Source organism: Callithrix jacchus, chromosome 10 (genome assembly GCF_049354715.1).
Source record: "Callithrix jacchus isolate 240 chromosome 10, calJac240_pri, whole genome shotgun sequence".
NCBI lineage: Eukaryota > Metazoa > Chordata > Mammalia > Primates > Cebidae > Callithrix > Callithrix jacchus.
The window spans coordinates 115,248,207-115,265,862 of record NC_133511.1 but is presented as its reverse complement, the minus strand read 5'-3'; the positions used below and the strand labels follow the sequence as shown (position 1 = coordinate 115,265,862).

At 44.7% G+C, this 17,656-nt stretch overlaps 1 protein-coding gene across 4 annotated transcripts in view; it reads right to left on the bottom strand.

The window, feature by feature from the left end:
• ZDHHC5 (zDHHC palmitoyltransferase 5) overlaps positions 1-17,024 on the bottom strand; it is a 32,477-nt gene extending 15,453 nt beyond the window's left edge. The window contains exons 1-4 of one of the 4 annotated variants that reach the window (XM_054240902.2): positions 16,954-17,024; positions 13,996-14,119; positions 11,128-12,305; positions 1,366-1,487 (exon numbers count right to left, since the gene is read on the bottom strand). In XM_054240902.2, coding sequence (XP_054096877.2) covers positions 1,366-1,487; positions 11,128-11,231 — 226 coding nt within the window. In that variant the 5' untranslated portion in view covers positions 11,232-12,305; positions 13,996-14,119; positions 16,954-17,024. Of the gene's footprint in view, positions 1-1,365; positions 1,488-2,146; positions 2,389-11,127; positions 12,306-13,995; positions 14,120-16,953 lie in introns of those variants that run through there. The other 3 variants (XM_002755292.5, XM_078341099.1, XM_035262732.3) reach the window with 3 other exon arrangements.
• Between the last annotated feature and the right edge of the window lie 632 nt (positions 17,025-17,656).

Sequence of the window (17,656 nt, the reverse complement as noted above, 5' to 3'; positions counted from 1 at the left end):
GCAGATGGATCACGAGGTCAAGAGATCGAGACCATCTTGGCCAACATCATGAAACCCCATCTCTACTAAAAATATAAAACTCAGCTGGGGATGGTGGTGCATGCCTGTATTCCCAGCTACTCGGGAGGCTGAGGCAGGATAATCACTTGAACCAGGGAGTCAGAGGTTGCAGTGAACTGAGATTGTACCACTGCACTCCAGCCTGGTGACAAAGTAAGATTCCATCTCAAAAAAAAAAAAAAAAATTGTTGAGTCTACTATTAAAAAAATCTGTAAATCCAGCCTTGAATTCAAGTTCTCATCTGGTTTGTTTTATTGTCACAGCCTCCCAAAAGGTAGCTGTAATTCTTATAAGAATTATTTTTCTGGGTCGGGCGCGGTGGCTCAAGCCTGTAATCCCAGCACTTTGGGAGGCCGAGCGGGTGGATCACGAGGTCAAGAGATCAAGACCATCCTGGTCAACATGGTGAAACCCCGTCTCAACTAAAAATACAAAAAATTAGCTGGGCATGGTGGCGCGTGCCTGTAATCCCAGCTACTCAAGAGGCTGAGGCAGGAGAATTGCCTGAACCCAGGAGGCGGAGGTTGCGGTGAGCCGAGATTGCGCCATTGCACTCCAGCCTGGGTAACAAGAGCGAAACTCCGTCTCAAAAAAAAAAAAAAAGAATTATTTTTCTAAAAGGAATTCTGATGTTGAGTCCTCCAATTAAAGACCTCTTCCTATCCAAAGGAAAAAGTTTGATCTATTTAACTTAGCATACAAAGTCCTTCACAATTTGGCTCTGGGTTTACCTCCCATCCCTCTGGTCACACCATGCATAACATCCTGTAGCCCCACTAGGTTTGCCATTTCATGGCTACAAGCTTCTGCATGTGCTGCTTCCTCTGCCTAAAAATGCCCTTCCCTCCTATACTTTACTTGGTAAAGTCCTTCCCACCTATTTATTATAGCACTTCCCCCAATTTATTTGGGCAAAATATGTTCTCATATTTGTTTTCAATTTTTTGTATTCTCACAGAACCTTGCTTGCTCATGCCTCCATTACAGTCTGCATCACACTGTTATAACTGTCTTAATTCACTGTGGGTATTACTGTACCTAGAAATAGCATCCAACCCATATGCTTTAAATAAATTTCTGCTGTATGAATAACCAAAACTCAAAGATTTGACCCAAAGTGAATCATAAGACTAGAAGTTATGACATATATTCCTGAAGACCCTGACCTGATTTTCATCATCAGAAAATGATAGAAGTATCCCAAAATCCCAGGACTCTTTAAGGCCCAAGATCAACTGCGTATGCCCAAATCATTATTCTTCAAAGACAGTGTAAGGTGCTTCTAAGAGAGAAGCAGATCTTACCTCGAGGGAAAATCCCTGGGTCCATGAAGGTGGCCATGCTAAAGTTGGCCAACACAAAGAGAAACATAATTGCATTGTAGATGGGCACTGCAGGTGACACATACAGGCTTAGTCCTGGACACCTGAATAGACAATAAACAAAATGAGGGGTTGCCTCTAACATTTTGGACATAAACCATACATACAAAAATCTATGAAGACTTAGCCCCCCTGCCTACAGATATATCTTGTGTGGTTTACTTGTGCCATCCTTAATAATTAGCTTTATCTTTTCCACCACATGTCTAGTTTCCTATGGGAACTGCTCACTTTAGATAAAAGTACAAGACTCAGAATCTCTCCCATTTTAACCCCTTGCACTAAGGTCTGTGTTCTAACCAGACATGAGAACTAGGTACCATGTAACTGATACCAGCTACATTCCCTTCTCTGGAGCAGCCTGAGGTTTCTGAATCCCAGCCATGTCCCACTGACCTGCGCATTGGCCCAAAGCATGGGATACCACCTACCTCTCTCGCCCCACCTCCCCTTTGCCAGCTGACTTTGAACCACTCAAGTGCCTAAAGTTTCCTCATTGCATTGGATACACCTGAGAGTTTATACAACTAGAAGCCAGTTCTCAAGTTGGAAATTCTTTACAAACACACAGATGAGAATGGATATCAAGACACAGAACTAAACCCTTTGATGTTTAAAAAAGAAGCAGGAATGGGGGAGGAAAGAGAATATCAGATCAAAGAAGTCCTCGATTTTGTAGGAAAAAGAAACTAGCCAAACATACCCAGTATTCCACAGCATTCAACTCAAGAAACATGCTTTAAGGTAACATCTCTTGAACAAAAAACAATTATCTAGTCCAGGATTAAACTCAGTTTCTTTCAGGATATGAATCTATGTAGGAATGCTTCAAGAGCTCTTCCTTTCTCTGCTGATTTCCTGGGAGCTGGAAGTTTTGGAAGAACACGATGTGCTGCTTGCTTTGTCAGTAGTATCAAACACACTCTCTCATCGCAGCTCAGGGAGAACTTCCCACTACCAAGACAGTGACTAAATACTCTAATCTACTTTGTGGCTGAAAACTTAATCTCCAGAATGAGGACAGCATCTGTCCTTGTCCCCTTTATCTGGACCAGTCAAAGGAAAGGAAGAACTCACTGGAGGAAAGGAAGAAGAGGACAGTAGAACAAGACAGCATATGATTCTGAAAAATTAATCCACAGCAGTCCTGGATTCTCTGAAGAAAAGATACCTGCACCCACCAAAACAAAAAGCACAGCCCTGAAAATAACTCAGAGCAGTCTGGAGAAACTGAGCTCCTTAACTAGATATAAGTAAACCAAAGATAAGAGACAAAACAGTCACAAAGCATCTCATAATTTTTTTTGAGACAGTTTCACTCTTGATGCCCAGGCTAGAGTCAAATGGCGTGATCTCCACTAACTGCAACCTCCACCTCATATGATTCTCCTGCCTCAGCCTCCCAAACAGTGGGGATTACAGGCATGTGCAACAGTGCCCAGCTAATTTTTGATAGAGACAGGGTTTCTCTTTTTTGGTATTTTGGGGTTTCTCTTATTTGGTAGAGATGGGGTTTCAATTTTTGGTATTTTTGGTAGAGACAGGGTTTCACCATGTTGGCCAGGCTGGTCTCAAACTCGTGACCTCAGGCGATCCACTGGCCTCAGCCTCTCAACGTGCTAGGATTACAGGCATGAGCCATCTTGCCCGGCCAGCATCTCACAGATCTTTACCAATACCATGTATTTATTCAAATTCCATTCAGCCATTCATTTAAAAAAGCTTTTAATATTATATGCCAAACTTTTTAGATAGTAAATATCAATTAGCTGTTTGCTTCTTTTGATAGGTCAGTACATAATTGGAAGATAAAATAATGACGTTGGAGTGAGGGCATCAATTTTAGGGACAAAACAGACCTTTAGTCACAGTTCTGTACTATCCTCAAAGAAAGCCCCCATGGAAACTTCTTCCTCTGAGTTCTTTGGTTCAGAAAAGATGTCCCCATACCTTGGCAGAGTTTGGAGAGGAATATAAGCAAAAAGGAGAGTTCCTGCACCGCCTCACCCCAAAACCTGACCTCCTATATTCCTTAAGAGGGAGGAAGAGAAACCGAAAACCAGTCATCCAGGTCAGAGCCGCTCCCTAGTGCTAAGCTGTCACTTCAATTTCCGCCTGGGGAAGAAGAGAAAGGGTGACTCAACTTGACTCCTACAGCCTGGGAAGATAATTAGAAGGGAAAAAGAAATTAAATCTTTAGAACACTGAGGTATCCATGATTTAAAAGTCTCATTCCTACAATTGGCCACTGTGGCCTCTTGAGCTTCTGAAAGAAATATTCCTTAGTTTCCATCCCTGAGGGAAACATTATAATGAGAATAAGAACAAGATATGAAACCTCTTGCAGGCCCATGTCAATCTTTCTGACTCTACTCTTTCTTCAGTTTTGTTTTTTGAGACAGGGTCTCGCTCTCTTGCCCAGGCTGGAGTGCAGTAGTGAGATCACAGCTCACTGCAACCTCGAACTCCTGAGCTCAAGTGATCCTCCCACCCCACCCTCCTGAGTAGCTGGGACTACAAACGCACACCACCATGCGCAACTAATTTTTTGTAGAGATGGGGCTTCACCATGTTGCCCAGGCTGGTCTCAACTCCTGAGCTCAAAGCGACTTGCCCACCTTGGCCTCCCAAAATGCTGAGATTACAGGCATGAGCCACCATGCCCAGTCAGTTTCATTTTCAAGCAACACAACTCAACTCAGTTTCTTGGGGATCCTGCCAACCTACCCCTGGATAATGAACTTTACCCCTATAACCTTCTGGATATCAACCTGTTCCAGATAAGGTGGGTAATCCTGGAATGGAATTCCAGTATTTGTTGCCAAAATAAAGTCTGCCCCCACAGTGCCACAATCTAGAAATGATGCAAATAACTCAACTTTATGGGCAATATTTGCTCCTAGATTCAGAGAACCATTGCTTCCAATCTTAGCACTGTAAGGGAACACCCCAGAAAGGAGAGGCATGTGTGAACAGAGCCTGTTCTTGCCATATCCCAAATTCTGCTTGATTTAAGGAGAGGCTTTCCGTTGCTATGGTGCTTTGCCAGATTCCTAGGTGACCACCCCAAGTGGCCTGTCTGAATCTGTTGCCTTTGACTGCAGATGAGGCCAGAGCTTAGAACAGGAGTTGTCAGGGCTCGTCCTCAGACTATGGCAATAATCATAAAGCTCCAGAAGCTTACGGAGTGGCCACAGCCCAGATGGCTGGCTGACTCACTGACGGGACTACCAGACCTAACCCATCCCAGGTAGAACAGGTTCTTCTGCCCACCCATTGAGCACTCCTGTTTTCAAGACCAAACAAAATTGGGAGAATGGGGCCAGGCGCAGTGGCTCAAGCCTATAATCCTAGCACTATGGGAGGCCAAGGTGAGTGTATCGACCGAGGTCAGGAGTTCAAGACCAGCCTGGCCAACATGGAAAAACCCCATCGCTACTAAAAATACAAAAATTAGCAGAGCGAGGTGGTGGAAGTCTGTAATCCAGCTACGTGGGAGGCTGAGGCAGGAGAATAATTTGAACCCAGGGGGCAGAGGTTGCAGTGAGCCTAGATTGAGCCACCTCACTCTAGCCTGGGTGGTAAGAATGAAACTTCGTCTCAGAAAAAAAAAAAAAAAAAAAAAAAATGAGCCGGGCGTGGTGGCTCACACCTGTAATCCTAGCACTTTGGGAGCCCGAAGTGGGTGGATCACCTGAGGTCAGGAGTTCAAGACCAGCCTGGCCATCATGGAGAAACCCCATCTTAAAAAAAAAAAAAGAAATAAGATAAAAAATAAAATAAAATTGGGAGAATGGATTCCAATATCAACACTCCTGAAACCCTGTTTCCTAGTACTCCCTAACTCTTCCTATTACAAAAAATGGTTAAGTTCTCAGAAAGAAGCACAAAGTAGGCGTAAAGGATCCTTGGATTAGGCTGGGCATGGTGGCTCACACCTGTAATTCCAGCACTTCAGGAGGCTGAGGAGGGTGGATCACAAGGTCAGGACGTCGAGATCATCCTGGCTAACATCGTGAAACCCCATCTCTACTAAAAAAATTAGCTGGGTGTAGTGGCACACACCTGTAATATCAGCTACTGGGGAGGTTGAGGCAGGAGAATCACATGAACCCAGGACGTGGGAGTTGCAGTGAGCTAAGATCACACCACTGCACTTCAGCCTTGGCAACAGAGCAAGACTCCATCTCAAAAAAAAAAGAATCTTTGGATTTTAATCCTGCCTCAATAAATACTTTGCTATGCAAGGCCTTAGGTAATCCACATGAAACTCTCCAACCTTGTTACTTCAGCTACGTAATACAAATATGAGAATGAAGGAGAAAGATCCTCATTCAAAATACCTTAGAATTTTTCTTTTTTTGACATAGGATCTCCCTCTGTTACTCATACTGGAGTCCAATGGTGTGACCTTGCCTCACTGAAATCGCCTCCCAGACTCAAGTAACCCTCCTGCCTCAGCCTCCTAAGTAGCTGGGACTACAGGTGCACACCACCATGACCAGCTAATTCTGTTTATTTTTTGTAGAGACACGTCTCACTATGTTGGCCAGGCTGGTCTTGAACTCCTGTGCTCAGCGATACTCCCACCTTACCCTCCCAAAGTACTGGGATTACAGGCGTGAGCCACTGCTCCTAGCCTCTAGAATTCTTTTTTGAGACAGAGTTTTGCTCTTGTTGCCCAGGCTGGAGTGCAACGGCGCGATCTCAGCTCACCTTAACCTCCACCTCCTGGGTTCAAGCGATTGCCTGCCTCAGCCTCCTGAGTAGCTGGAATTACAGACATGCACCACCACACCCAGCTAATTTTGTATTTTTTAGTAGAGACGGGGTTTCTCCATGTTGGTCAGGCTGGTCTGAAACTCCCTACCTCAGGTGATCCGCCTGCCTCAGCCTCCCAAAGTGCTGGGATTATAGGCGTAAGCCACAGTGCCCAGCCTTAGAATTCTTTTTAAACTAGCTGAATTGATACTTAGCATTCACTGGACAGAAGACAAAAGGAAACATTATTAACTATCACCATCATCATCTCATCAATTATTCCAGCTCTACCTTCCCCTATCTGAAATACTAGGGATTCAAGGACACATTTACAACAGAAACACTAAGCTCCTAAAGAACAGATCTATGCATTCCACCCATGCTTAGCATATTGTGTGAGCATATGACTAGTGTTCCTTGTTGATGAGAGGAGGCTGAAATGAATGTTCCACTTCCTGCCCCTGGGGATTCTCATTTAGAAATGCTTTCCTCAAGACTCCATGAGAAAACAATTTCTCTCTTTACAGGTAGGTAACCCAGTTTCTCTGAAAACACCTGATTTGTGGTATCTCCGTAACCCAGACTTTCAACCAGCTGAATGTTAGATGTAGGACCTGGGTAAGAAAACAGGTCTTATTCCTGGATAAGAAAACAATGTGGGAAGGAAAAGGAACAACCACTGCTACATTAATGTGCTAAATCACCAGGCTGTTCCCACACAAATCAGGTGCTAGTACCTTTGCAGTTATGGGGGGAAAAAGACCATAGAGAAGTCCATGGAGTTTGCCCAACTTCCTGTGGATAAAAGCGCTGGGAGAGGATAGAGGCAGAAACTAAAAAGCAGCAAGCTATATTATGGATGGGAGCCTGAAATGAAAAGACCATCAAGGATTTCCTGGCAACTCTGACTTTCATTCTTCCCTTAGAAGACTATGTGAAGTGGCTGGGTGCAGTGGCTCGCGCTTGTAATCCCAGAACTTTGGGAAGCTGAGGTGGGCGGATCACCTGATGTCAGGAGTTTGAGACCAGCCTGGTCATTATGGTGAAACCTTGTCTCTACTTAAAACAAAAAAACTAGCTGGGTGTAGTGGCAGGCACCTGTAATTCCAGCTACTTGGGAGGCTGGGGCAGGAGAATCACTTGAACTTGGGAGGCTGAGGTTGCAGTGAGCCGAGATCATGCCACTGCACTCCAGCCTGGGCAACAGAGTAAGACTCCATCTCAAAAAAAAAAAAAAAGTCACGTGAAGCAGAGATCTTGCCCCTGCCCCCTTCCCACAGCTTTAGAAACTGGACAAAATAAGACCTGAACTAGACTAATTCACAGTTTGATGAGACTTTAAGCAAGATACAATTCAAAGTGATTCCAAATGGTGTTACCAGGAGCACTAGGTCTCAGGGGACCCTAACAGGTAAAGAGGCGATACCAAGGGGCTGGGCCTCTAAATGCCAGCCTCATTTGAACCAGAGCAGCCCTACTTTTTATGTTTTTTTGTATGTAAGATTTCATTTGAAAAAGGGTCATGTTGCTTAAGCAAACTGCTCTGGGTCAACTTTCTAATTATAGCGAGGAAGAACTTAGGTCCACAAAGGTTAAGAGACTTCAGCAAAATCAATCTCCTGACCTCCCCAAAACAGTGCTTATCCCACTTACCTAGCACTGCCCCTCTGTCAGTCAAAAAATGAGATTAAGATAGATAAGCATCCAGGCAGTTATCCTAAATGAAGTCTAGTACCTAACTGGAAGGTGGAGGATTACAGCAACAGGCAGTCTCCCTCCCAAATAGTGAAAAGGAAAAAGAATTAAGATAGGATCCCCATAATTTCTGCTTAGTTTCGGTGCTGAACAAATTCAGGGAATGAGAGGGATTAGGGTTCTGGGAGGAAGGCCTCAATTGTTCTGTTGAAGATTCTCTGGGGCAGAACATCACTATTTCTTTGATGCAAACCCAACTGGTAATTTCTGCTCATAGCTTTCCCTACTTAACAAAGAAACATGGAACGTAAATCGTTCCTAATTAGTTGAAGCCTACATGCCTTCACTAATTATGTCTGTTACCTGAAAGGGACTCTCCCTCCTACTCACAGTCCTCTAGATCCCAAAGTAATTCTCACCTGGGGCTTCTAGTAATGTACCTAGTTGTAGTCTAGTGAACAGAATAGGAGGATGACAGAGGAGTTATAGATTTACAGCCCCACATAGGTGCTAGTTCAGAGAGCTTTCCTCTTGCCTCTCCATTTGAAACCATAAACTCTTTTTTAGGGTGTATATGTTTTAAACAGGGGATTCTCCAAGGTACTGAACCTCAAAAGAGGCAGAATACATGAGAGGGCAGTTTTTAAGAACACTGGTGCCTCAGCCCAGCTATATGCTTACAGAGGAAATACCCTAGTCAAATGGAGAAGAGGAGATGAGAATTTCAGAATTACCAGAGTTAGGTGCTAGAGTAAGATAAACAAGGTGTTTATGCCCCCACAAGGTGAACAGGGGAGACACTGAGGAAAAGAGGGAGCCCAGAAATTGATCCTGTGGAAACTAATACCGGGGGGAGGAACTCCAGCTATGATTCAGAGCTCTTCTAACTTTGGATGAGAGGCAATAATTCCAAATAGGGTCAATATTGTCTGCCAAAATTGTTTCTCCTAGGACTAAGAGACCATGGAATAAGGAGGGATCCTACTTTCCCTGCACCAGGGAATGACAAAGTAGGTTAAACAGCTTCAACTATCAGTTGAGAAAATGCCTATGTCAGGACAACTCTTTGTAGGCAAACTGGTATAACCAGCCAAACACTTCAATGGTTCCAGATTAGCAAATTAAAAACAAGGATTCTGCTTCTCCTATCTCAAGAACAGGTAGCCTGAAAGACAGAAATCACTTAGCCCCCCGTTTCCTGCTCCAAAGGCTTTGCCTCTTAAAGGAAAACAGACCCTTCCTAATTGAGCAGAACTAAGGGTGTCAAACTGGTCTTGTACATACCCCTCTTGACCCAGAACCAAAACTGCTACAAGGATACTAAGACATAAATGTCCCTTGGTTAAAATTTTGAATCTACTCACCAGCCATATTAGCAAAAACCAAAACAAGTTCTGACAGCAAAAACTCACCCCTTTCTGGTAGTAAATGCATAAAGGGCAAAACAAACATGTTGAGTTTAAGCAAGAGAAAAAGACTATGAAGAAAAGATTAAATCAGAGAAGAGCAGGACTGTCTCTAGACCCTTGAGGGACTCCAGCAGGTATGCTCAGACTCAGAGCTGGGAACCAAAAAATCTGACTTCTCCACTTCAGAGAAGGAGGTGAGAAGTAAGACGGTGTTCATGACTGAGATACTGATTCTTTACCTCCTTGTTTAAAAACTAGAGAGAAATACATCAGTATTACTTTGCTGACTCTTTAGACAATGTGACCCACATTTTTCAGAATTTTTTTTGGCTTCTAAACCTCAATATGGGGTTTTTTCCTTCCCTCCTACCTCAGATTTAACTTCTGTGTGTAACTGCCTCAACCCCAACGATCTCTACTTCAATGAGCCCAAGTGCTTTTATTCTCAACCACTTCAATTCACTTTCTTCCTCTTTCCAGCAACCTCATGTTGTTCTGAATAGCACTTCACAATTAGGTTTCAGCCTGAACCATGACAAAGTAACTTCCCAGAAGATCCAGCATGCTCTGATGATTCCAAGAGCTGCAACTAGAGTGCTAAATCAATGACTCAGAAGCCTGGTACATGTTAATTTATAAACAGGTAACAGCAAGGATGCTTTTCAGATGGTCAAGAGCTTAAAAAAAAAACTGAGGAAAAAGGGAAGGGTAAATCACTCAGTCTCCTTCAATAACAAGTAAATGAACAAAGTCTGAAGATCAAAGTGAGAATAATGATTATCCTAGATTCTAAGTGGGAAATTTTTTCAGACCAACTGCTTTTCTCAACGGAACCAAGTAATGGGAGAATTACTGTCATTCCCTCAGCAGAAACTATCATAAAAGGACCTTTCTGGACTCTCTTCCCAAATACAACTTACCCTTTCCTTTCTCAGTGGCCTTCATTTCTCCAGGCTTCTGCTCTTAAGAGTACAAAGAAAACCATCTGGGTAACAATAAGCCCAAACTGTCTCATTGGTGTATCTTATAAATCAGAAATTTTCCAGTACTCTCACTTTGTACAATCTCAAACCTAAGCTTCACACATCCTGGGAAAAAGACATTAGCATTTAAAAAGCCTTTAGTTGGTGGGCACGGAGGCTTATGCCTGTAATCCCAGCACTTTGGAAGGCTGAGGCAGGGGAATCACTTGAGGTCAGGAGTTTGAGACCTACCTAGCCAATATGGTGAAACCCCGTCTCTACTGAAAATACAAAATTTAGCCAGGCATGGTGGTGGGCGCTTGTAATCCCAGCTACTTGGGAGGCCGAGGCAAGAGAATCGCTTGAACTTGGGAGGCAGAGGTTGCAGTGAGCCGGGACTGTGCCATTGCATTCCAGCCTGAGTGACAGGGAGACTCCATCTCAAAAAATAATATAAATAAATAAAAGTAAAAATGCCTTTAGTCTACTCTAGTTCTCTTTCTCTCATAGAACTGACTGCTTAAACTGCTTCAAGCCTCTCTGGTGGTTTCCTCCCACTTCCTTCCTAGTTTAGGATCATCTAATAATGGAGCTGGGTAGAAAAATATGAAGACACCTATGATTCCAAAATAAAAGAGGAAAGGGAAGGTAGAAGATTCAGTGAAGTAAAATTCACAACAAGGCTGAAAGGATAGGTTTTTTCTCACTTTTCTTAAATATCTCTGGAATTTGGATTTACCTATACCAGACACCGAGCCCTCAGTCACTTGGCTTTGCAAAACTCAAGAGAAAGCATACCTCCTCAGTTCCCATGGAGTATCCACCCATCCAAACACCCCAGCTAGGAGAAAACTCACGTAAAGGCAAAGAAGAGTGTCGTAGCTCCCACTAGGAAGATGGCGGCTGCAGAGACCGGGACATACTTGCTGGGTTTGAATCTCTTTCCAGACTCTGCGGGCATGTTGCAGCTCTGATGGGAAATCTGCCCTGCCGCATAGCCTAGGCCCACACAGCGGCAGAACAGACAAGAAAATGGGAGGAGGGAAGCAACAGAGAGAAGTACAGAAGGAAACCAGGAAAACAGAAAACTTATCACCCTTCCCCCTCCCAAAACAAAGCCAAAGGTCAAAAGATCTCAAATGAAGAAAAGCACATGGGAGGGGGAAAGGTGACTCCAAACGATGAATAACCACCTCCCCAGAACAAGGCAGAAGGGGAGATTAAGAAACACAACTTGTACAGTTTAAAAACTGGAGACCAACAGGAGGCTGTACGCATGCAAATGATTGCAGGCGGAAAACATGGACAGTCATACAGATCAAGATACAGCTCATGGATGGAGGCAGGTCTTCAAAAGAAGGGGAGACTATCAGGGTATGGCAGCAAACTTTGGGCAAAAAAAATTCTTCTGAGGAGATACTATAGTATCTCCACAACTACACTTCCACAAAATGTGAGCTACACCTAAAAGAGGTGTGCCTTGTGTTTCTAATTTAATCCCAGAAGGAAACTAAGGCCCCTTCCAACTTTAAAGAGAAGCTGTGTTTACTGCAGTCTTTGTCTCTGTTCGGCAGTCTTCTCAATGCCACCACTCCCACACCCTGACTTCACCAGGGAATGTAGTCTGGCAATGGTGGTTTAATTTATTTCTCTCTTGATGGTTAAAGCTGGACAACAGCTGTTGTAAGTTTGAGTTGTAAATCCTTTTCTTTGAAGGGGCAGGAAAACAGAGAAAAGAGGGCAAGCTTGTCTGTCTTCAATCTCTTCTTGTTATTCCCAAGCCCTTCAAGGGTTCTGTTTCCTACAGAGTTCATGTAAAACTAAAGGAAAACTTAAAATCCTTGAAGCCATGTTCTTCCCAATAAAGCAGAATAAGATGAAGAAATCAATTCCACTTGATGACACTTTAAAACTTTACTGTGGATGACGCAAAGTTTCCAAAGATGTCCCTGTTTCCAGACTAGTCAATGTCTCTTATCTTTCTTCAATCTTCGGCTTTCCAGATGCAGAGTTCAACCGGGTTATGGTGCCTCACCTGGAGAAAAACAAGTATCTTTATCAGAGAATTATTTCAGGGTACTTCTTAGACACCAAGGCTAAAATTCTACAGGCTGCTGTTAAAAAGTACTATCTGAAAGAAAGACTGTTTTCCCTTTCACTTACATGTATGTGGACAGGAAAGGACTGAATTGGGAGGAAAACTGATTCAAAATCCTTCACCCTGTTCAGCTTGGAAGGAGAACATGGCTTTACCCAGCTTAAGGTTATCAAAGGACTAGCTCTTGTAAGGGGCCCATCTCACCTGACACAGATGTTAGTAACAAATACCAAGAATATCAAAATCACAAACAAGGGCACAGCAGTGAAGGGCAATCCTAGAACAAAGATTACTCTTTGGACAAAGAGAATGTTTATTGCTACAATGAAAAAAGAAAAAAATTAACCTCAAAATTAGGACAGCAAGTCTCATTTTCTTTCTCTGTGTGTTTCTCTCTCTTGATCCTCTATGCTTTTTAGTTACAAGAGGCAGAAGCTGAATTTTTGGTCTTCTGGAATCACCCATTAGAACACTGGGTAAGAAATGTTCTTGCACAGAAACGCATGATGCCTTCTATGAGAAACTGAGTCTAGCACGGGGTTGGTCCTTTCTTCCCAATTCAACAGTTTATTATTCCTATATTGGCCTAAGGTAACTGAGCCCCACCTGCTCCAATATGACTAAGAGTAACAATTATTTCTGTTGATGACAGCAGCAAACTAACACCAACACCTTCAGGTTTTATAGGATGCTTTTCATCTGGTGATCTCAAAGCACTTTACTCACATTATCTGGTGACACAGTCCCTTATCCCACTCTTTAAAATTGAAGGCTACAGAAAGCCCGAGGACATTCTACTGAATCACTTGAGGTTCAGAACCCAAGAGTTCACATGACCCTTTGGTGACACAAACCCTTTTTCTTTTTTAAGATGTCACCACACCAGGACAATTTTCTGCATTCTTAGTAGAGACAGGGTTTCACTGTGTTAGCCAGGATGGTCTCAATCTTCTGACCTTGTGATCCACCCACCTCAGTCTCCCAAAGTACTGGGATTACGGGTGTGAGCCACCACACCCAGCTGACCCGAACCCTTTCTACCTTTTCATCCACTACCTGCCCAAAGATAACTTGGAATCTGCAAGCCAAAAATTCTACTTAAGTTAGAATTTTAAAAGAAAGTAGTTTTATTCCCTCCTCTACTATAAATACAAAAATTAGCCAGGTATGGTGGCGGGCACCTGTAGTCTCTGCTACTCGGGAGGCTGAGGCAGGAGAATCGCTTGAACCCAGGAGGTAGAGGTTGCAGTGAGTCAAGACTGCACCACTGCACTCCAGCCTAGGCGACAGGAGCAAGACTCCGTCTCAAAAAAAATCAGAATGGCAGAGGAGGGAGGGAAAAAAAATCAGAAAATTCAGATAACAAAATACAAACAAGCCCTAAAATTTACCACTTTCTCTCTTACCTGTGGCATGGAAGGCAAAGATGCCTTCCATTATGATTCATTTCTCTTCTTAAAATTAGGGTTTCAGACCGGGCATGTTGGCTCATGCCTGTAATCCCAGCACTTTGGGAGGCTGAGACAGGAGGATCACAAGGTCAGGAGTTTGAGAATGGCCTAGTCAACATAGTGAAACCCTGTCTCTACTAAAAATACAAAAATTAGCCAGGTATGATGGTGCGCACCTGTAGGCCCAGCTACTCAGGAGACCAAGTCAGAAGAATCACTTGAACCCGGGACGGGGAGATTGTGGTGAGCTGAGATCACATCATTGAACTCCAGCCTGGGAAACAAAGTGAGACTCTGTCTCTAAAAAGGAAAAATCAAAAACTAAATAAATAAAATTAGGGTTTCAGAACGCCAAACAGCAGTATTAGAATAAAGTGATCGCCCAGAGAGTCTAAGAAATTGTTACAGTCTTTGAAACCATAAATCCTCTCTAGTCTTTGATTTAATGATTATTTAAGTGTCCGTTTCCTACAGGAATCAAAGCCTAACATTTGGAATTTAGGCCTCAGTAACTTTGTTAACAAAAGCAAATTCTTAGGCCGGGCAAGGTGGCTCACACCTATAATCCCAGCACTTTGGGAGGCCGAGGTGGGTGAATCACGAGCTCAAGAGATCGAGACCATCCTGGTCAACAAGGTGAAACCCCGTCTCTACTAAAAATGCAAAAATTAGCTGGGCATGGTGGCGCGTGCCTGTAGTCCCAGCTACTCGGGAGGCTGAGAAAGGAGAATTGCTTGAACCCAGGAGGCGGAGGTTGCGGTGAGCTGAGATCGCGCCACTGCACTCCAGCATGGGCAACAAGAGCAAAACTCCGTCTCAAAAAAAAAAAAAAAGCAAATTCTTGGTTTGTAGACAATATGTACTTTTTTGTGTGTGGAAATTGTTTCCTTCTGTCACCCAGGCTAAAGTGCATGGTGTGATCTCAGCTCACTGCAACCTACACCTCCCAGATTCAAGCAATTCTCCTGCCTCAGCCTCCCGAGCAGCTGAGATTACAGGAGTGCACCACCACATCCAGCTAATTTTGTATTTTTAGTAGAGATGGGGTTTCACCATGTTGACCAGACTAGTCTCTAACTCCTGACTTCCTGGTGATCTTCCCACCTTGCCCTCCCAAAGTGCTGTGATTATGGGTGTGAGCCACCGCTCCTAGCCAAGATGTACTATTAAACCAAACTTTTCCCTCAAAATCCCAAAGACTATAGAAGATGGAAAATTATGCTACTTAATTTTATCTAGAGTAGATATCATTTAGATACCATATATTATTTCAGATCCTATTTTCCACAGAAAAAAATGTCACATGGACTAATATGCCATAGTAATGCAGAATCATGAAAGGCTATGCAATTTTGGGAGTATAATACTGAGAATACACAAGAGATCAGCATCTGAGATGCTTGGGGGCTACACAACAGAGGGACAACATAAGACCTAAGAATTTCTAACCAGAAGGATATGCCACATATAGTAGGATGAAACCACAAGGACAAGTGTGGTTCATCAGAGTCAACAGTCTGAATCTATACTAGTGTCACAAAAGTATACAAGAATATGTATGCCAGCCAGGCGTGGTGGTTCATGCCTGTAATCCCCCAACTTTGGGAGGTCGAGGCAGGCGGATCATTTGAGGTCAGGAGTTTGAGACCAGCCTGGCCAACAAGGCAAAACCCTGTCTCTACTAAAAATACAAACAAATGAGCAGGACGCAGTGGCACTCGCCTATAATTCCAGCTACTCAGGAGGTGAGGCATGAGACTCGCTTGAACCCGGGAGGCAGAGGTTGCAGTGAACCAAGATTGCTGCAGTCTGGGCAACAGAGCCAGACTCTTTCTCAAAAATAAAAATAAAATAAATAAAAATAAAGAATATGTATGCCATAGTGAGGCAAAGAGTAAACCATGAAATGGAAATATGTATATGTAAAACAAACAATACAGGATATGTGTTTTTGAAGACATTAATAAGGTTTAATACAGCTATCTTCTTAAATAGGTGGACACCAGCAGTACCAAGGAAAACACAACTGTTTTTTGTTGAAGGAAGTGGTGTAATAGTACAGTAGAGTAAATCTAAATACACAGTAATGGAATAATCCACATGTCAAGGTATGGGAGAAAGAGCCAAGAAGTTTAACGTGGGTGTTATCATTATATACCGAGGTAGCAGAATACATGGCAATAGAATTTAGTAAACATTATTTAAGTTCATAGAATGGGTGATAATGAGCATTCTGCAGATACTGAATCCAGGACAGAGGGATACTGAAATAAAAAGATGATAGGCAAATGTGAGATCAACTTGGTCAAGATGGCATTAACCAGGAAGTGAAGAATCCAAGGCAGAAAAATAGTCTAGAGTATAACACATTTGTGATCCTACAACTGCCTGCATTAACTTTTAGCAACTTTCTTCTTTATTTCAGTGTTTCATTTGGCCAAGTGGGCAAAACACTTTCCACCTCCCTGCCCCAAAAAGAAATTTATACAGGTAAAATACTGGCAAACGCATTCGAGCTCCACTTATAAAAAGTACAAAGTGCTAAAAGCATGGAGCACTCGGCTGGTGGCGGTAGGAGGAGGAAGCGGACGGGTGGGAGAGAACAGGTAACAGGATGAAGCTTGAGCCAAAATAAGTATAGGCAGAGTGGAGCGAGGGACTCGAACCGCAGAGCGGTAAAAGGGAAACAGCACCGGTCCCTACCACCGGGCAGAGGCAAGGAGATCACCCGTTGGGGCAGGGCTGACGACCGCTGAAACCGAGAAGGAATCCACGGCGGCCAGGCCCACCGAGGTTGAGGGAGCGGGCTGCAGGGACCGCAGAACCCGGGGGCGCAGGACCGGGGGCGGAAGGGGCGGCGGCTGGGCGCCAGTCGCCGAGGACCTTGGTCTGGAGCTGAGTGGCCCACTCCAACCCATTCCGAACCCTGGCGGTCGTGGATACTCGGCCTCTACTCGTCGTCCGTTTCCGGGGCCAACGGGTCCCGCCGCGGTTGAAAGACTCGGCCCGGAGGAGAAATGGGGCCTTAACCCCCTCCCCGTCGTCGGTCCCCCTTCCCTAGAGGTCACCCTCCCCTCCCACCTCACTGGTCCAGCACTTCCGGTTCCACAGGGACCGGCGTCCTCGGCACTCACCCCAGAGCTCGGTGCCCGTCACCACAGCCGTCGTTGTCACCGCCACCTCCCGGCAGTGCCGTCCGGCCTCTGAGAAGCAGCGCGCGGCCCCCGCACGCTCCACGCCCGCTCCGCTGCCGCGCGCTCCCGTCAGGCGACGCTCGTCTTGGAGCCGGCGCGCGGCCGTTGCCCTCAGTGTCGGGTCTCGAACCCTTCCAGCGTTCCCATTGGCTCCCAGGTCCGTGCTCGCGCGACGTCTCGCGCGGCGCACGTTTCTCTCATTCATGCGGCTCGCGCCGCCGCGCCCACCCCCGCTCACTCTCTCATTCACCCATAGCCCCCACCCCCATGCCGATCTGGGGCGTGCGCGCGAACCCTGGCGACCGCGGCGACCTCGCGGTCTGATTGGCTGCAGCGACACAGCGTGGTACGCACGCGAGAAGGCCAGAGCGCGCACGTAAGGCCGTGGGGTTGCGGAGACGACGAGAAGAGGATTGGCCTACTGCGCAGGAGTCAGGAATGAGGAAATGGCCAGGCGAGTCTTCCCTTCTCCTGTGTCCTGGTGTATTCCTTCTGATTCAAGCAAAAACCCTCGGAAATAAGAAAAGAATTATGTGTGTGTACTGGAAGTACTCAAAAGCAAGCAGGTACGCTCTCGAATTCAGCAACCCCTCTCGCCATGAGGTGGTACAGTCCAGACAGGCTTCCAGCGCAGCCAATTACC